Source organism: Falco peregrinus, chromosome 14 (genome assembly GCF_023634155.1).
Source record: "Falco peregrinus isolate bFalPer1 chromosome 14, bFalPer1.pri, whole genome shotgun sequence".
Taxonomy (NCBI): domain Eukaryota; kingdom Metazoa; phylum Chordata; class Aves; order Falconiformes; family Falconidae; genus Falco; species Falco peregrinus.
The window spans coordinates 5,034,754-5,052,095 of NC_073734.1; the positions used below are offsets into that span (position 1 = coordinate 5,034,754).

General features: G+C 47.7%; 1 protein-coding gene across 5 annotated transcripts in view; it reads left to right on the top strand.

The window, feature by feature from the left end:
* Positions 1 to 13,609, top strand: part of KLHDC4 (kelch domain containing 4) — a 30,121-nt gene extending 16,512 nt beyond the window's left edge. For 4 of the 5 annotated variants that reach the window (XM_005235467.4, XM_027783896.2, XM_027783897.2 and 1 more), the window contains 5 exons: positions 6,347 to 6,428; positions 9,588 to 9,796; positions 11,079 to 11,478; positions 12,587 to 12,703; positions 13,015 to 13,609. In XM_005235467.4, coding sequence (XP_005235524.1) covers positions 6,347 to 6,428; positions 9,588 to 9,796; positions 11,079 to 11,478; positions 12,587 to 12,703; positions 13,015 to 13,190 — 984 coding nt within the window. In that variant the 3' untranslated portion in view covers positions 13,191 to 13,609. The remainder of the gene's footprint in view (positions 1 to 6,346; positions 6,429 to 9,587; positions 9,797 to 11,078; positions 11,479 to 12,586; positions 12,704 to 13,014) is intronic. The other variant, XM_027783895.2, reaches the window with a different exon arrangement.
* Positions 13,610 to 17,342: the final 3,733 nt, after the last annotated feature.

The following is a 17,342-nucleotide window of genomic DNA, read 5'->3' on the forward strand; positions in this document are numbered from 1 at the left end:
GTGCATTGCTGGGGGAGAAGGACGCGTTGTTATTCTAACGTGAATAAATGCACAAAGAAGAAAAGCAGGGAAAGGGAAGATAGTCTGTCTATATATTTAGAAGCATTTGTGCCTCCTCACGGCCTGCGCTTGGGGCTCTTATTTCATCAGATGTGCATTTGATTAAATAGCAGTAACAATACAGAGGCATTTTCTGCCCGAAAGGGCTTTGTCCTCTTCCTTTCTCTGTCCTGTTTCCTCACTCTTGAGGGTGGGAAGGAAGCATGAGCCTGCATGCTATGCTAGATGTGGATCTCGTGGCTACTGAAAGCAGCTGGGTTTCAAGTGCACACCGAGCCCCATGGAAATATAAAAGTTGACAAGTGTTTGCAGTTGGTTCTATACCACTTTACGAGGGTGGGCTGTGTCACACTGCTCTGGCTTAGAGCTAATACAACTGCAGTAGAAGGGATGGGGTAATGCAAAGCTGCCCTCAGCCTTTATGCTGGGCACTGGGCAAGCATAAGAGCTGGGTGCAGTTCCTTTCCAGCTCAGAGAACAGCTTTTAGATTAAAATAACCACTCTTGTTACGAATCTGCTTTCTTTGTAATAAAGAGAGCTAAGTCTGCTTCTCTCTGCTGTGCCATTCCTAACAGAGACTTTGCTTGTGTATTCTGTAGCACAAGTGAACTTTCAGGCAGGAATGGTGCAGCTGAGCTACAAATTGACCAAAGCACTGGACAGAATTCTCTCTGTATCTTTCTTGAGATGCAAAGGCAACAAACCTTTAGCACGCCCCTGAAAATTTAATTCAGCAAGATTAAGCCCTTCTAGGAGAAGCACAACTTCATTAATGTGTGGCTATTTAACTCTCATTCCATCTTTGCTTACAGCCGGTGGTGGAGCTGAGTCTCTCTGGGTTTACGTCGAAGTGAAGAAAGTGCATTTGGCTTGTGTACTCCCCTTAGAGTCACTGGCTGGGGTACTCTTGGGAGAAAGAAGAGGTAGATGGTGGAGGAAACAATATGTAATTGGAGCTGGAGAAGATGTATTCACTGTCTCCAATTAGAGGCGGATGGTACTTTCAGGAGTGCTATGAAGACGTTTTTGCCTTATGAAGACATTTTTGCATATGCAGCCAGGCAAATGTCCAAGAAAAATGCCATTCACAGTCGTATAGAGACTTCTCCTCTAATAAGAGGCAGGACAGAGTTGCACATGTGCTGTAAAAAAGGTGCACGTTTCTGTAGAAGTCTCCTGAGGCTAGAGCTGCTATTAGGCATGTATATGGTGTGAATTGGTTTGAAGGGAAGGGAAGCAGAAATCATAATAGCTCCTCTGTTTTAATACCAACATGGTATGTCTGTTGCATGGCTAGAGATTTGTGATGTGGCAAGGCTGCTTTCCTGTGGTGGGCAGTTCTGGTGCATACAACTCCAATGAAGACAGGCTGAGAGAGCTGGGGTTGTTCAGCCTGGAGAAGAGAAGGCTCTGGGGAGACCTTATAGCAGCCTTCCAGTACCTACAGGGGCTGACAAGAAAGCTGGAGGGACTTTTTACAAGGGCATGTAGTGATAGGACAAGGGGGAATGGCTTTAAGCCGAAAGATAGTAAGGAAGAAATTCTCTACTATGAGGGCAGCGAGGTGCTGGCACAGGCTGCCCAGAGAAGCTGTGGGTGCCCCATCCCTGGAAGTGTCCCAGGCCAGGCTGGACGGGGCTTTGAACAACCTGGTCTAGTGGAAGGTCCCCCTGCCCATGGCAGGGGGCTTGAAATTAGATGTTCTTTGAAAGTCCCTTCCAACCAAAACTGTTCTATGATTCTGTGATTACATCCTGTGCTCTCCTTAGCCCGTCTAAATCTGCTTTGAAGTACTGTACCAGAACAGCTGTGCGATGTAGTATAATGCGTGTTGCCTAGGTCAAAAAGAAATGAGTCCAGGAGGCTCATGGTTATGGCTGGAATTGTAGGCATCTCTGTACCCAGCTGGGTGCTGAGGCTCTATAAAGCCTGAGCAACGCTGTCAGTTTGCTGCCAGGATGTTGCCCTGCTCAAGTGATCAGTTTGCCTGTCCTCAGGTCAGCAGGCATTGGGAGCTGGGAAGGCAGAAGCAGAGAGGTTTAGTCCCTGCTTTGATTTTTCCGGACTTGCATGCAGAGCTGAGTGTGGAGGGTGAGTTTTCAGTAATGTCTGTCAGTCCAGGCTGTGTTGCTGAATTTCCTTCATGTGTCCTGGGTAAGAAAGTACCTCTTGTGGTTGGGGAAACAGAGGCAGAAAAGATCAAGTGACTTGTCTAAGGCCCTCCAGTGCTTTTATACTGAGCCAGGACGAGAACCTTGGTACGTAGACATCCTGCTGCCTGTGCCAGCCAGTAGATTTTGCTGACCAAGTGAACCACCAGGATGCAGGTGTTGAAAAAGGAGGTTTATAACCCTGAGTGTGACTTAACTTGAGGTGGTGCACAAATTAACAGGGGTGTGTCTGATATTTTAAAATTCATGATCCTTGGCACTATGGTGTCCCTGTGTTCATCTGTTTCATCTTCAGCCTTGAAACTATAAAGGCAACTTCAGCAAGCCCTTACAGAAGGGGATGTTGTGGGCGTTGTCAGCTCTGCCTAAAGCGTACCTCAGAATCCCACAAGGAGCTCAGACTGGCTCTCCTGCTGATCTTAAAGATGTCCTCGCCCGTTTCTCATGCTGGGGATGGGGCTTGCTGCAGCAAGCTGCATTTTTGGCTGTATGAAGCAGTAAGACCTCTCTATTGCTAGGCAACGTGAGCGCACTGTGCCTGACTGGCACGACGAATGCAGCCGGGAGGTGTTGGAGGCTAACGCTGCTCTACCTTGCCAGGTGCAAGCAGCCTACAAGCCATGGGAGGGCTGGCTTTTGGGTGCCAAAGCAGACTAGCATGTTGGGTTATTTTTTAGGGTTTGGGATGATTATTTTTTTTTTTTAGTGGCAAGCTTTGCAAAGCTGAATTGGATTCTGCTGGGAGGTTGCTTGTGGCAGGGCTGGAGCATTTGCCTGAATTGCTAGATCTGATAGGACTGGTTCCCTCTGTAGTTCTGCCTACTAAGGGCTTCTGCTAATTCGATGTATTTTGCCATTGTTAATCTCTTTTTATCAGACACATTTAGCACTTTATACACAGGGAAACCTGATTCCCTTTCTGAAGAACGGCTCTCCATGCCTTGGTTTTCTTGCTCTTTGAAGGGGGATAAACAGGCATCTTGCTGTCAGTGGAGCTAGGGGTTTTTTAGCTAATGCCTGTAAAGCTCTTGTAACTTGCTAATGTACCTGTATGTGCAAACAGTAGGCTGTGGATATCCAAGCCAGTTTTGTGCTTGAAAGCAAACACCTGGAACTTGAAGGGAAGAAGGACAGTGGGGCAAACAGGAGTCTCTTGTGACTGGTGGAGCGATTTGTTCAGGGCAAGCAGGTGTCCTGGGTGTGAGGGGATTGATCTCTCCAGTAGCAGTGTACTGCTTGCTGGTGAAGTGTCTGCTTTTGAGCCAGTGTGAGCTGGTGAAAACATGAATCTCTTTGACAACAAATAACTAACTCCCACTCCACCTCATTGGGGTTTTCTCAGCCCAAGAAGCTTTGTCATGTTGTATACGCAGCATGTTTACTACAGGGAGATGTGTGGTTTTCAGGAGGAAAGTAATGCAGTTATTCTGTGCAGGTTGTACGACGGTGAAGCCGACTGCTCTCTCAGTATTTGTTATTTCCCCTCCTTTTGTGCAGACAGCACACATCTTACTGTGCTCCTCCACACTTGTGTCCCCTGTGTGTATGAATCTGTGCTCTGTCTAGCATTTAAAGCCAAAGTGCAGCCTACCTGAGACTGGGGAGGAAACAGCCACCATTTCTGTTACTGCCAGCAGGCAGGCACTTTGCAGTCTCTGGGCTGCACTTCAGTCCTATAAGGTGTGAAGCCTCCTGCCCGTCTCTCCCTCCCTTCCTCTCCTCTGCCCATCCATCCCTGACAGCCGTTTGCTCAGGTGAGGCTTGGAAGGGTGTTTAAGGTAAGGGACAGACTGAAAAGGCGGCCGCATCTCAGCTGTCTGCAGCCTGCAGCTCACTGGTGACTTCTGCTCTAGACTTGTGCGACAGACAGGGAAGTATGACATTGCCAGAGCATGGCACTTGCTCGGCACAGTGACTCACAGCTCTTTGAACTTGAGAGCTACTGCTGTAGATGGCAAAATATATGCACCACCAGGCTATGAATTGGTGTGCTTGATACTTACAGCACCTTTCTGGGAGAAGGTTTTCTTTCCCTTCCTACTCAAGGGTCTGTTGAAAGTGGGCAGCTCGCAGCCCATCCTACCGTGTCTCCCAACACCAGAGCTCCTTTAGCTATGCCTCAGAACTACTCATTTATGCAGAAACTTGTCTCACTTGTTGTCGATGTGCTGGAGAACTGGCAGTGGCTGAAGAAGTTGTCACTATATAACCTCTTATTCAGAAAATAGGATGTCAATAATACTTGTTCCTACAAGCTTCCTGTCTCTCTCTGTGCCTGACCTTCTGTTGCTTGAGGACAGTACGTGGAATAGTGTGATTGCTGACTCCATTGAAGTGGTTGCATAGAAGAGGATCTTTCCAGTGTAGACATCTTGTGTTGAAGAGTGTGTGTCTTTCAGTTTGCTAATGGGCATGCCTAGGTTCATGAGGAGAGCAAGATGACGTGATCCACAGCCCCAAACTAAAAAATTTCCCAAGGACTAGGCATAACCTGGTCCTTAAGTTAACTGAAGCTTCCTTTTTGCTGCACTGTGAGCAGAGTTCTCCTGTTTCCTCCAGCACTTCATTATCGGCCTTCCCCAGGGCTTCTCAGCATCATCCAAGTTACAGCATTGTTGTGCAATGCCTCAAACACACTTTCCTCTCTTCTGCCTTTCTAAGAATTGAGTACTATTCCTACAAATCGGGTACCGGACCGTGCAGTAACAACACAGCATACCCTGCAATAACAAAACCTGTCAAGTGCAAGGCACAAGGTTGGGTACAGATATGCAGCAAGAACAGGACAACGCTGTGCTGTTGTGCTCTCAGGGGCACCCAAGTCCTGCCTGTCTTCCTGAGGACTGGACCCAACGGGCCCAGCTTCTGCTGGGATCCACTGCCTGCATCTTGGAAGCAGTTACACAGCACAGCAATGCCATCACCCCCAGGAGGAAGGGAATTACAAGCAAGTAGGGGCTCTGCATTAAGGATGGATGGATAATGACATTATTAAAAGACCTCCTACAGTGGTGTTGCATAGCGCTGCTTTCAAATGCTGCATGTTGCTATGGGCACTGGGGTACAGGGGCTTACAGTGAAAGGAGCAAGGGAAAATCACATTTAAAATGATGCAGTTAATTGCCTCAGCTGAGGCTTGGTCCTGCTCTTGCTGGTGTCTTGCTGTTGCCTTTAGTAGGGGTGGGAGTGGGGCTTCTGTTCCATTTCTGTTTAGGAGAAAAAACTGTTGCTCAAGGCTCTGTGGGGCCCCAAATGCTAAAAATAACAGCTGCAGTCGGGCTGTGGCGCTGATAGCGAGCTGTCACCTCTGCTTCTCCTGTAGTGGGATGGAGATGGGCGGGTGGCAGGGACTGAAAGTCTGCGTGCTAGTCACAGATCTTTACTGAAACTTGGGCCTTGTGAATGATACAGCATAGACACTCAGAGCTTCTTCTCAGCATTCAAGGGCAGAATCCCAGAGGGCCTTGCAAGCCCCGTGGAAAGTTATTGTGTGCCACTTCGGTGGAGTGGGTACCTGCTGTCTTTTACAGCTAGAGAAGCAGAGGCACAGATGTAAAATTAGTCCCTTGAGAGCATCTGATACTGTCTGTGGCAGAGTAAAAGGCAGGACCTTGGGTGTCGTTTTCTTGGTGCTTCCTTTCCTGCCACAAAAAATCAGTTTTAATCCCTTGTGACAATTAATTTCTCTTCTCTAGGTGCCAAAATTCCTGCCCTTAAACTGCATCCCATAGTCTTCATACAGCCATGAGTCCCACAATCTGTGTTGCAGCCTGGAGAGCCTTTCCTGGTTGTCACAGGCAGAAATTGGTTTTGGCTCATCCTAGGAAGTAGCCCTGGTTTGAACACTATGGTTTTGAGCTGACTGATGCTCCAGAGCCACAGTGTGACTACCAGCTTGGCTTCTGCTTGCTCAGTCACAGTGCTTGTATTTTCAGCACAGGAATGTACAGAGTCAGGCTGAGATTAGGTTTATCTGTGGGATGGTGAGTTCAGAATGGCACATACTGTTGTTCTGGCATGAGCGACTTTTCTAGGCCTTGAAAAGTTGGACCTCCTCTGTTTTGGGCGACTGAAACTGTTTAACTGAGCATCCTGGTCTTTCCTTTCTTTGCAGAGAATTAAGAAAGATGTTGACAAAGGCACCTTGCATACAGATATGTTCTTGCTGAAGACTGAAGGTGCAGGCAAGGAGGAAGGTAAGCTACTTCTACAGCTAGGAGGGCTGTGCTGGAAGTGACGCTGCAGGACTGTGAATGCAAATCCTCTCTTTCTTTGAATAACAGACGAAAAAACTCCAAGCCTGGAACAGAATTTCCCTTTTAATGAAAAGCACTATGTCCCAGTGTTTGCTTTGGGTTGATGCAAATATTTCTTCTTCCCAGGACTAGCTAAGTGCATTTGTGTGCTGTGACTCTACCTTAAAAAGAAGGGGGCTACGGTGAAGGAAACGCCAGTTGCAAGTGAATATTAGGGGAATTATGTTCTCCTTTTTTTGTCTGTGTGCTAGAGAAGGAAGATGGGCCATCGCACATGCAGACAGAGTTCCTCATTGCTGCACTCTGCAAAGGAAAATGGGGAAGTAGGTGCTTGTTGCTGCAGCAGACTGTACACTGCACAGCAGTTCTGTCCCCTTCTCGCACTCCGTTTTACAGCCTGAAAAGATGAGGCTGTATCTGCTTTGCTGAGCAAAGCTTTTTGGTTAGCCAAAGGCTGTAAGGAGTCACGGTTCTCAGCTCCGGCTGACTTGATTTTGGAGGTAATATAAATGGTAGCTCTGACACAGTGAAACACTGGGGGATTGGAGCTGGCTGCGAAACTGGCAGAGCTCTAGAGGAAGGTTGGGCTATACTTTTTGTTAGAGAATCATTTCTAGCTCACAACATTGTCTGTGTTGACACCTCCCCGTTGGTCCTGGAATAGTCTGAGATGGAGTGGAGGGTCTCCAGGCTTCTTACATAACTGTGGGAGAAGCTCTGGCCTGCACAGGCAGTTTCAGGAAAAACTAAAAAGATATTTTAGGGATTTTTTTTGGTTTGTATGTGGGAGGGAATTAAAACAACATTTTGAAATTCCCATTCTCTGGGACATTTTGATCACTGCTCTTCTGTTTCACAAAAGAAAATCTTTGGGATTTCAGAATTCTCCTGTGGTGGGTTGACTCTGGCTGGATACCAGGTGCCCACCAAAGCCACGCTATTACTTCCCCTCCTCAGCTGAGCAGGGGAGAATAGAACATGTAACAAAAGGCTCGTGAGTTGAGGTAAGGGCAGGGAGAGACCATTCACTGATTACCGTTGTGGGCAAGAAAGATTTAATTTGCGGAAATCAGCTTAACTTATTACCAATCAAATCGGAGTAGGGAAATGAAAAATAAAACCTAAATCTTAAAACGGCGTCCCCCTACCCCTCCCTTCTTCCCATGCTCAACTTTACTCCTGAATTCTCAACCTCCTCCCTGCCAGCAGCACAGGGGGACAGGGAACGGGGCTGTGGTCAGTTCATCACACGCTGTCTGCTGCTCCTTCCTCCTCATGGGGAGGGCTCCTCACACTCTTCCCCTGCTCCAGCATGGGGTCCCTCCCACGGGAGACAGTTCTCCGTGAACTGTTCCAACATGAGTCCTTCCCATGCGCTGCAGTTCTTCATGAACGGCTCCAGCATGGGGTCCCTTCCGTGGGGTGCGGTCCTTCAGGCACAGCCTGCTCCAGCACTGCTTCCCACAGGGTCTCAGGTCCTGCCAGCAAACCTGCTCTGGTGTGGAATCCTGTCCATAGGGCCACAGGTCCTGCCGGGAGCCTGCTCCAGCGTGGGCTTCCCATGGGGTCACGGCCTCCTTCAGGCATCCCGCTGCTCTGGTGCAGGGCCATCCGTGGGCTGCAGGTGGGTATCTGCTCCACCATGGACCTCCATGGGCTGGAGGCACAGCCTGCCTCACAGTGGGCTTCACCACGGGCTGCAGGGGAATCTCTGCTCCGGCGCCTGGAGCCCCTCCGGCCTCCTTCTGCACTGGCCTTGCTGTCTGCAGAGTTGTTGCTCTCACATATCCTCACTTCTCTGTCCTGCTCCAGTTGCTGCTGCTCAGCTCTTTCCATTTTGCTTCTATTTTGCTTCTTCCCCTCCCTTCTTAAATATGTCATCCCAGAGGCACTACCACCATCACTGATAGGCTCAGCCTTGGCCAGTGGCAGGTCCGTCTTGGAGCCAGCAGGCGCTGGCTGTGTTGGACATAGGGGAATCTTCTAGCAGCTTCTCATAGAAGCCACCTCTGTAGCCCCTCAGCTACCAAAACCTTGCCATACAAACCCAATACATCTCCACACTGGAAAGTCCTGTTTTGACAAACTCTCTTTGGTAGTGGTGTGTCAGTAGTAGGGTATGATCTCATGAGATTATCTGTTGCAGGGGTATTATCAAGAGTGGGTTTGGGCTGGTTAGTTGTTTTATCTGTAAATGTCCCCAGAAATAAGAATCTCATCACTTTTCTTAGGAGAGAGTGTATTTTGTCCCTGGCAAAGGGGGAAGGGGACAATCTTCTTTGTGCAGAATTTCTGAAATGTTAAATTGTGATTGATTTCTTGAAACGTGACTGTCTTAAAGTGGGACTTGGGGAGGAGGAGGGTTGGTCACATATATTGTCCAGATTCCAGACCCTACTTGCATTATGTCCTATTTATAGTTTATCTTGTTGAAATTGTGGTTTCTTCAGAAACACAGTGTCTAGCCAATGCATATACTTCTTCCAGCCTGCATTTTAGTGATTTGCTCTAAATCCAGAGTAGAAAGGATTGCAGCTACAGTGGAGGGTTTCGAGCACAAGCCTTCTCCTGCTGCTGAGGCCTTTTTCAAAGTGTGGTTGGGTCTCCTTACAATGAACTGTACTTATTCTGGGCATTAAGGCAGTGGTGGAAGCTGGCAGATAAGTTACTGTAGTAGAAGGGTCCTGTGGAGAGAATTTATGTAGGGCGGGCTCCTTGGGATGACTGAGGTACATGTTCTTTGTACTTGAAGGCCATATATGATCAGTCCTTGTTTGAACTCTGCCCTCTTGTAAAGGTGTGTACACCTTTCAGGAGGCTCCTTGCCCCGGAAAGCATACCTGATGATAACTCTCACCATTTGCTTTTACTGAAGGCGCAACAGCTTTCCAAGGGTAGAAGGGATGTGTGGATTAGCTACATCGTTGAACTGGAAATGCAAGTCGTTCTGATTAATGTTGTTGTTGAAGGCGCGCTATACAGTTCTGAGGATGCCCAAAACGGGTTGTTGAGTTACTTGCTGGAGTACTGAAGGGCCTTAGAAGATACGAAAAGGATTCTCCCTTCCTGTTGCTCATATTTGCTTTTACCTGTTACCAGACAAGTGGGCATGGAGTCGGCTCAACCCGTCTGGAGTGAAACCCACTCCCAGGTCTGGCTTCTCTGTGGCCATCAGTCCCAGTAACCGCTCCCTTCTTTTTGGAGGCGTGCATGATGAAGAAGAGGAAGAAAGCATTGAAGGGGACTTCTTCAACGATATTTATTTCTATGACATTGGGAAAAACCGATGGTTTCCTGGACAGCTAAAGGTATTGTTTTAAAAATAACATGTATATATTCAGTTCATTCTCCTTGATCATGCAAGCTTCTAATTCTAATAACTTGGGGTGCTCCAGAAGCTGAGCCACCAGGTGTGGCTGCCTGCTTTTATTTGTGACCCACTGATTGTGAAGAGGGGGAGAGACTGTAAAAATGAAGCTGGGGATGTGCAACTCTAGTAGGTTTTTGCCACCAGACCAACTAAATTCTTGGCTTTATGCTGCCCTACTCCTTCCCTGCCATGTAGCTCCTTGTGCTCTCTGTGCCCTGTTTCCAGTGTGATGCAGACTGTCACCTTTCTGGGGAGAGGGGAAGCCTGTGAGTCCTGGTGGTTGGGCTCAAAGCGAGAGTGGTTCAGGAGGCAATCCTCCCCTGGGAGTCAGGCTGCAAGTGCCCCATTGTTGTGTAATGTAAAATGAAAACAGTGGCATGAAAACGTAATTAATGGTGTTTTACTGGAGGCCGGCTCCTGGTCAGATGTGTAAGTCTGACATGAGACAGTTCACAGCTATTGTGAAAAAATGTCATGTTGCATTGGGATCAAAAAGCCTCCCTCTTTTCCCCGGTGTTGGTGAGCTACTAGAAGAGACAAAATACTAACCTCAGCTCCAGAAATGTGGCCCTCAGCTCAGATCTTTGATTTTTGTTTGAACCACTCTCAAGGGGCAAGTGAGGTGCAAATGACCTGGTTGAACTTCCTTCTTTCCACCCACACTGTTTCTGGCTTTGATCTCAAAAAGAAGTCAATCACATAATAACAGGCAAACATACACTCAGATGTTTGCTTCTGCCTTCCTAGCTTGACTGTTTTCCAGCCCTTTCATACGGTACTTTGAAGACCTGGAGTGCTTCCTGGTAATGCACTGTAATTTAGCACCCAGCAATTGTTTTGATTTCTCAGAATGGTGGGTTACATTCTCTCCCTCCTATCATGGACTAGTGGACTCCATGTGTGTGTTTGCATGCACCTGCAAGATAGAGAGCAAAAGAGCTGTTTTCTGTCTTTTCAGCATATACTTTTAACAGAGGAAGCACCTCCACGCCATGGGTTCTCCACGAGTTTCATTGCTCCTTGTTTTGTGACTGGTAGAAGCTCGTGCTGAGTGGGAGGTTGCACCTATCACCTAAGGCTTAAAATTGTAGTGAAAAATAATTGAATTCTGCCTCCTCCCTCTCGGCAGCATTCATAGTATTTGTATTAACTGCTGTAAGTGCTATTCGGTGCAGGCAGTTCACATGCAGTCTCCTTCTGTTCCTTGTTGCTGTTAACAGGGACCAAAATCAGAGAAGAGGAAGCGAAGGCGTGGCAGACAAACTGAGGCAGAGGGTGCTGGAGATGGGGAGGTGAGGCAACCTCCACAAGGCCCGGTGGAGATAGTCAAAGAGGTGGTAGCAGAAGATGGGACTGTCATGACAATCAAGCAAGTGATCTCTGGACCTGCAGAAGAGAAGGAGAGGTCTGAATCTGAGGAGGAGGAAGAAGATGGAGCCTTGGGCCAGCAAGTGGAGCCATGCCCACGTTCAAATGCCATGCTGGCAGTGAAGCATGGGGTTCTCTATGTGTATGGGGGAATGTTTGAGGTGGGCGATCGCCAGTTCACCCTCAGTGACCTCTACAGCATTGACCTACACAAGATGGAAGAATGGAAGGTGCTAGTGGAGATGGATCCAAGTAAGTTCTGATGGTGGGATCTCTGTCACTGCCCTTAGCATAGTAATGTTACCTGGGGGGGGGAAAAACCCCACCAACTATGGAGCTTCCTCAAAGGGTGGTGATAAGCCTTTGAGTAGTGTTTTTTCCTGGGCAGGAAAAAGCTTGAGAGTATGTGATGTGCAGTGTCCTATGGTCACCGTTGCTACAGAAACCTGTCTGGTCCATAGCTTTGCAGTCACTGTAGAGTGTGACCACCTCTGGTTTGTCTACTTTGAAAACCAAGACGTGTAAACAGAGCATCTGTGTTCACTGGCGGCAAGTTCTAGCCTGGGAAGTCCTGCTGTTCCTTGCTTGTCCACTTAGTAGAGGACTTGCCTGTCCTCACTTTCTCAGGGTGGTGAGGGTCTTGGGTACTGCAAAGCATGTGCGCGTTAGCTAGGGTTATCTCCCCGCACCTTAAATGTGTAGTATGTTTGGTGTATACTCTGAATACCCTGCTGGGCTGTTCCTGTGCTGGGAAGGCTAGCCCAAGGGCATGTGGCAAGCACAGAAGTCAATTCCCTGAATTCCTGGCTACATGGTCATTACATGAGTGTTCAGTAGTGTTGCAGAAAGTGTTACCTGAGACACCTCAGTGAAGATGGATTTTCTGCTCATTATTGAAAGAAACTGCAGGTCCATCTTAAGAACAATTTGTATCTTGTGGTAGTGGCAAAGTGATTCAGCCCAGGCCATGTGCTTGGCACTGTAGGGAGAAATTAAAAGAGGGTGTCCCTGCGTGTCTGTCTGTGCGTAATGGGCAAAGGGCACAAAGGAGGGAGTCTTGCTTATGATCACAGAACTGTGAAGTGCTAGGGAGGAGAGCTGGCTCTTGTCAGCATCGGCACTAACCAGCTTTTCTTCTGCAGCTGTTCTGTGCCGTTCGCTTCTTCCTGTTTAATCTTGCTCTGCTCCTCACCAGATCCAGGCCCTGTACAGTGAGTAGGTCTGCAAGGGCAATAAATACAGCAGGGCTCTTAAGGAGCACATCTGTCTGACCTTACCCTGGCATCCTCCATGACAGCACTGGGTGTATGGGTGGGAAGTAGCTCATTATTTATTTCTTCTGTTTTCTTTCTCATCAAAGAAGCACAGGAATGGCTGGAGGAGTCAGAGTCGGATGAAGAGGATGATGATATGGAAGGTGCAGAGGGAGGGGAAGAGGAAGAGGAGAGCTCTGAAGAGGAGAGTGAAGATGAGGAAGGTAATTATTAAGATGGGTGTTGTCTTCATGCTAATATAAAGTGGGTTTTAATACAATACCTGCTGGTTCCACTGCCAGCCTGGAAGGCCTTACTGGCATCTACGTGAGTTTTCTAGGAAAAGCAAAGGATTTATAGTACGCTTTGCTCTAAGGGTAGAGGAGAAGTTTAATTGTTTACTGATGGGTTTTTAGGCTCTTACAAAACACATTAGCTGAAGAATAGTCTTGGCTGGGTTGACACATGGAAGAGCAGCTTGCCTTCATTAGCTGTTTGTGACCTCTCTTCCTGTCTTCCTCCCATTGTGTACTAGGAGAGGAGCAACACCCATCTGTTCAGCCTGGTGAGAAGCACGCAGACTATCTGTCCAGGACGGAGCAGTATTGGATTAAACTAGCCCGCAGCAACATGGGCCTGGATGCCAAGGAGAAGAAGGTGGTAAAGGTGGCACATGCCATGGCAAAGACTTTCTATGAAGATTCAGTCTAGGTGGTGTTGAGGCTGTTCCACAAGTGAAGAAACACACTGGGAGTGGTGGTTAGCCCCACTGAACTCAGCCTGGTGTGCCAGGCAGGCAGCGTCTCCAGGGGGTGTCCTGGCACTCCAGCTTCTGCATACTCGAGTGCCTCTGGGCTGACCAGTCTCAATATGCCTCCTTGATGAATGCTCTGGGTACACTGTTATTCCCGTGGAGGTGGTGGGAGGGTCTTGAGGAACAGGATTGCGGTTGAAGCACGTGTTTCGCTGAGGCTAGTATATACAATGCGGTCATATTTTTGTTCCAGAGTTGTTTGAGCCTGTAAGCCAAACTGCACATCACAATGGTTCACTAGTCCCAAGTTCCCTATCCCGACTGGGGCAGAATGTGTCTCCAAGGGTTTCTGCAATAAACTTACTTGGTTACATCATCTTGGTTTTCTCAGTTAATCCCATCCTAGCTTTTCTCCTTCTTTTTCCCCCACTCTGGAAGAGGGATTCCCGTTTCCACTGTGAAATACACAGGTAGGGGTCATAAGATGCAGCCCTGAGATGTGGCTGCGCTGCCTGGAGAAACCTGGGCGTCCTTTCATGCCTTATCTGTATGAGAGCCACTGGAACCCCTGATGCGTGTAACAGTAGAAGTCTCTTCCTTGTTAATGTTAGCTGTAGCAGGTTTTGGCTTTGCTTGTGGAATCTCACATGTTGGCCAAGAAAGCAGTTGTCCTACCAATAAACTTTACGACTGGTGAAATGTCCTACCTTGAGACTGGTGGAGTGTTGAGGGCAGGAGGGAGTGGGCTGACACTCTCAAAGGAATTTTTTTTTTCACCCCTGCTTTCTGACTCAGCCCCTCTCCTCAAGGCATCACTTTCTTTCCAGCAGAGCAGTGCTGTGGTCCATAGGGATAACAGATGGGATCCAAGTGTGTCTGTTGCAGCAAATGAGTGATGACTTGAGTTGACACCAGAAGGCACTAGCTGTCCTTGTGCAGAGAAATCCAGGGTGCCATGGGTATTGTTTTGGCAGGGGCATCACCAGGGAACCAGCTCTCAGGAGAGCAGTGCTACGTTCTGCAAGGCTAATTAGAATGTAAGAAAGATTAAATAGAGCAGGCTGCCAGTGTGGTTTAATTGTCAAGGTAAAAACGTGTTTGATAGGGAGATACCTTCTATGCAAAATAACAGGCAAGAGTTGAAAACAAACCATTTATTGATAGCCTAGGAGAGAATCCGTAGTGCTTGCTTGGCTAACAGCATCAGCTGCCCTGTTGACAGTCACTTGGGTTGGTTTACCATACCTTGATCTTGTTGGCATTTCATCCTTCATGTGTGTATGACATCCATGGCTTTCTGTGCAGTGTTTCGGGGAATCTGCCACAGAGTTGCGGATTTTGTTTGGATCGTTGTGATTAATTTTTTTTACTGATTTATCTTTATTTGAAAGGTAGTGGTTTTAAAATCACAGCGTCCGTGCACGGGACACCATTACAAAAGCCCAACCAGACAGGGGAAAACACATGTTTTGCCAGGTATGTTTTATCATTTTTTGCTTTTTCAAATACAGATACACACTGAATTTTTTTTTTCCCTGGGTTGAAGTTGGCCTGCAGCAGTGCCAAGGATGAAGGATGGTTCTGAATAGTGCTGCTGCAGCCGCAGAAAAAAGATTCTCCCTCCTCATTCTCTGGTAGACTGTTAGATGAGGGAACTAGACGCATCAGATGAGCTGGAGTGTGTGCAATGATAACCTGAGGTTTTTCCTTTCATCTTTTCCTCAAGGGCTCTGAAACATAGTCCTAGTTGTGCTCCATGCCAAGCTAAGTGTGACTGGAGAAGGCATAGACTGGAAGAGACATGCTTCCAAGGAACCTGTGAGTCAAGATGGGCCAACTGTCCCGCTCCTGCGAGTGGTACAGCAGCATGTTCACGCAGCCTTCTGTAGGGAACACGCTGCCTGCCTTGCGTTGCTGAGGGAGAGGAGGCTTTGGGAATGGGTTGCAGGGGAGAGGGGTTCATTTCCCAGGGCTGTCGCTGCTCTGCTCTGAGGTTGGGTTGACCTGAGCATGCACCTTGGTTCGGTTCTTCCTAGAGCTGGGGTTTTGGATGAGCTGAGATTGATCATACAGCTTGGTTCAGGAGGCTTTCGTGGCTGTCCTTAGGTTGTATGATGACAGGATGCTGCCATGGCAGACTGTCCTGGCCTGAAAATTGAGGCTTAGTTGGTCAGCTTTGACAAAATGAGGCTGTAGCACTGTAATTGGCACAGCCTGTGTGGGGACTGGAACCCACAGTGTCCATTCTCACTGGAGCCTTTGCAGCCATTGGGCTTGAGACAAATTAATTCTGGTGCATCTGCAGCCGTTCTTCAGCAGAATGAACAAGACAAATGCAGCACTCCCTTGGGCCCTGCAGCCAGCGATCTGGCTGGACCCCCCAGCCCGTCTCGTGGTGGTGTAACTGTGGAAGCTGTCATGTGTTGGTTGAGGAAGTGAAACCTCTGAGAAAAGGTAAAACTTCACACCTAAGCAAGGGTGACTGATTACTTCTACTACATTAAGTGCCTACAGAGGATGTCAGAAGGTGATGGGCTCTGCCATGGTCTTAAGAAATGCAGACTGATAATTTCATATCAAACTGTAATGGTACCTTGCTCCTCTGAGCACTGGGTGAAAGCCCCCTGAGGCCTGTTCAGGGTTGCTGGATCAGGTACCTGGTCATTTTCTTGTATTGGATCCAAAAGTACCTTAAAGACGAAGGTAGTTATTCTGCAGGCAGACACACATCGGTTAAGTGGTTTGCCTAAAATGATACGCAAGGAAAGGGCCGGGGCTAGGACTTGGTGTAAAGCTAGGAACCAAGGAACTCCAGCAGTGTCTGTCATAAAAGCAGTTATTCTTGTCTGACATGCTCAAAGAACAGCATGTACCTTTTAAAATGTATGAATGCCCAGATAAAATTCAATTATTCCTCTGGCATCCATCAGACTATTACTTTTGCCCATCTCATTGTAAAGGGGTGAGTGTATAAACATTTACATAGGAGAGGCAGACCTCAGTTTATTATTATATCTGGAAACAATCAAGCTGTTGGGGTTCTTTTTCAGCTGAAATACAAGGCTGAAAGTAAATTATTTTTTTTTTTTTACTCCTCGAGGGAAATTTATTCAGTAATCCCTTTTCTTTGGGCCCCACACACACTGTAATTGCACTGTAAGTAACACGGTGAAATTGGATTTTTCTATTACGTTTACATGCACAGCTAGGAAGGGGAAAAGCGAATAAAGGAGAGTGCCGGTTGAAGTGCATTTTACTTTAGGGACTGCACAAAAAAGGCCACAGCAGAAGGTTAGTGGTTCCATGTCTAACTCGAGCTTAGCTTGTAACACATGGGATTGTTTCTCCCCCCCATCAGTGTGTGTATTGTAGTGTGTCAAGTGAAGCAAATGAACCTTGCTGTGGAGTTTGTCAGAGAGCAATTAGGGTAACGGGGCTGACCCAGAGATAAATGCTATCTGAAAACAGAGAGACCGTTCCTAGCATCTCTGCTCGTGGGATTTTGCTGATAGTTAACACAGCTCAATATGCTGAGTTGCTGGTCTCCTTGCAGCGCTGCCTACCTGCTGTGGTGGCCTGTGGAGATAAACCAGTCCTAAACCCTTCTGCTGGCAAATGCTTGTTTGTCAGGCTTGTCGTACTCTGCACACGCTGGGCTCATCTACTTCTTCATTCATCTTTGAGAGAATCTGGGTTTATTCACAGTCTGTTTTGTATTGGCAAAACGTCTGCTTTCTGGCTCCTGGGTGGGTCCAACCGGTACTAAACAACCCTGAGCACATTGTGTCTGTCAGCAAGAGAAGGGCTAAAGACACACACGTTCTTACAAATTCAGGTCTCTGAGGGATGGGGGAGTGGGAATGGGAGCGTATCAAATGCTTTAGCTTTTGCTGGGAAACAGCTGTTGGCCTAACAGCTGCAGCATCCTTCATCACTAACCCACAGTGACTTAACGCTACAGACAAACAAAAAAAGAGCTTTGAAACATGTTCCACGCTGAGGAGGTTGGGGAGCTGTGCTCCTAACTGCTTGCAGGAGTAATTCTCGCAGCTCTCCCTTCCAACAAGACCAAACACCTGATAGCAGAATGCAGCTGCCGCTGCGGTGTG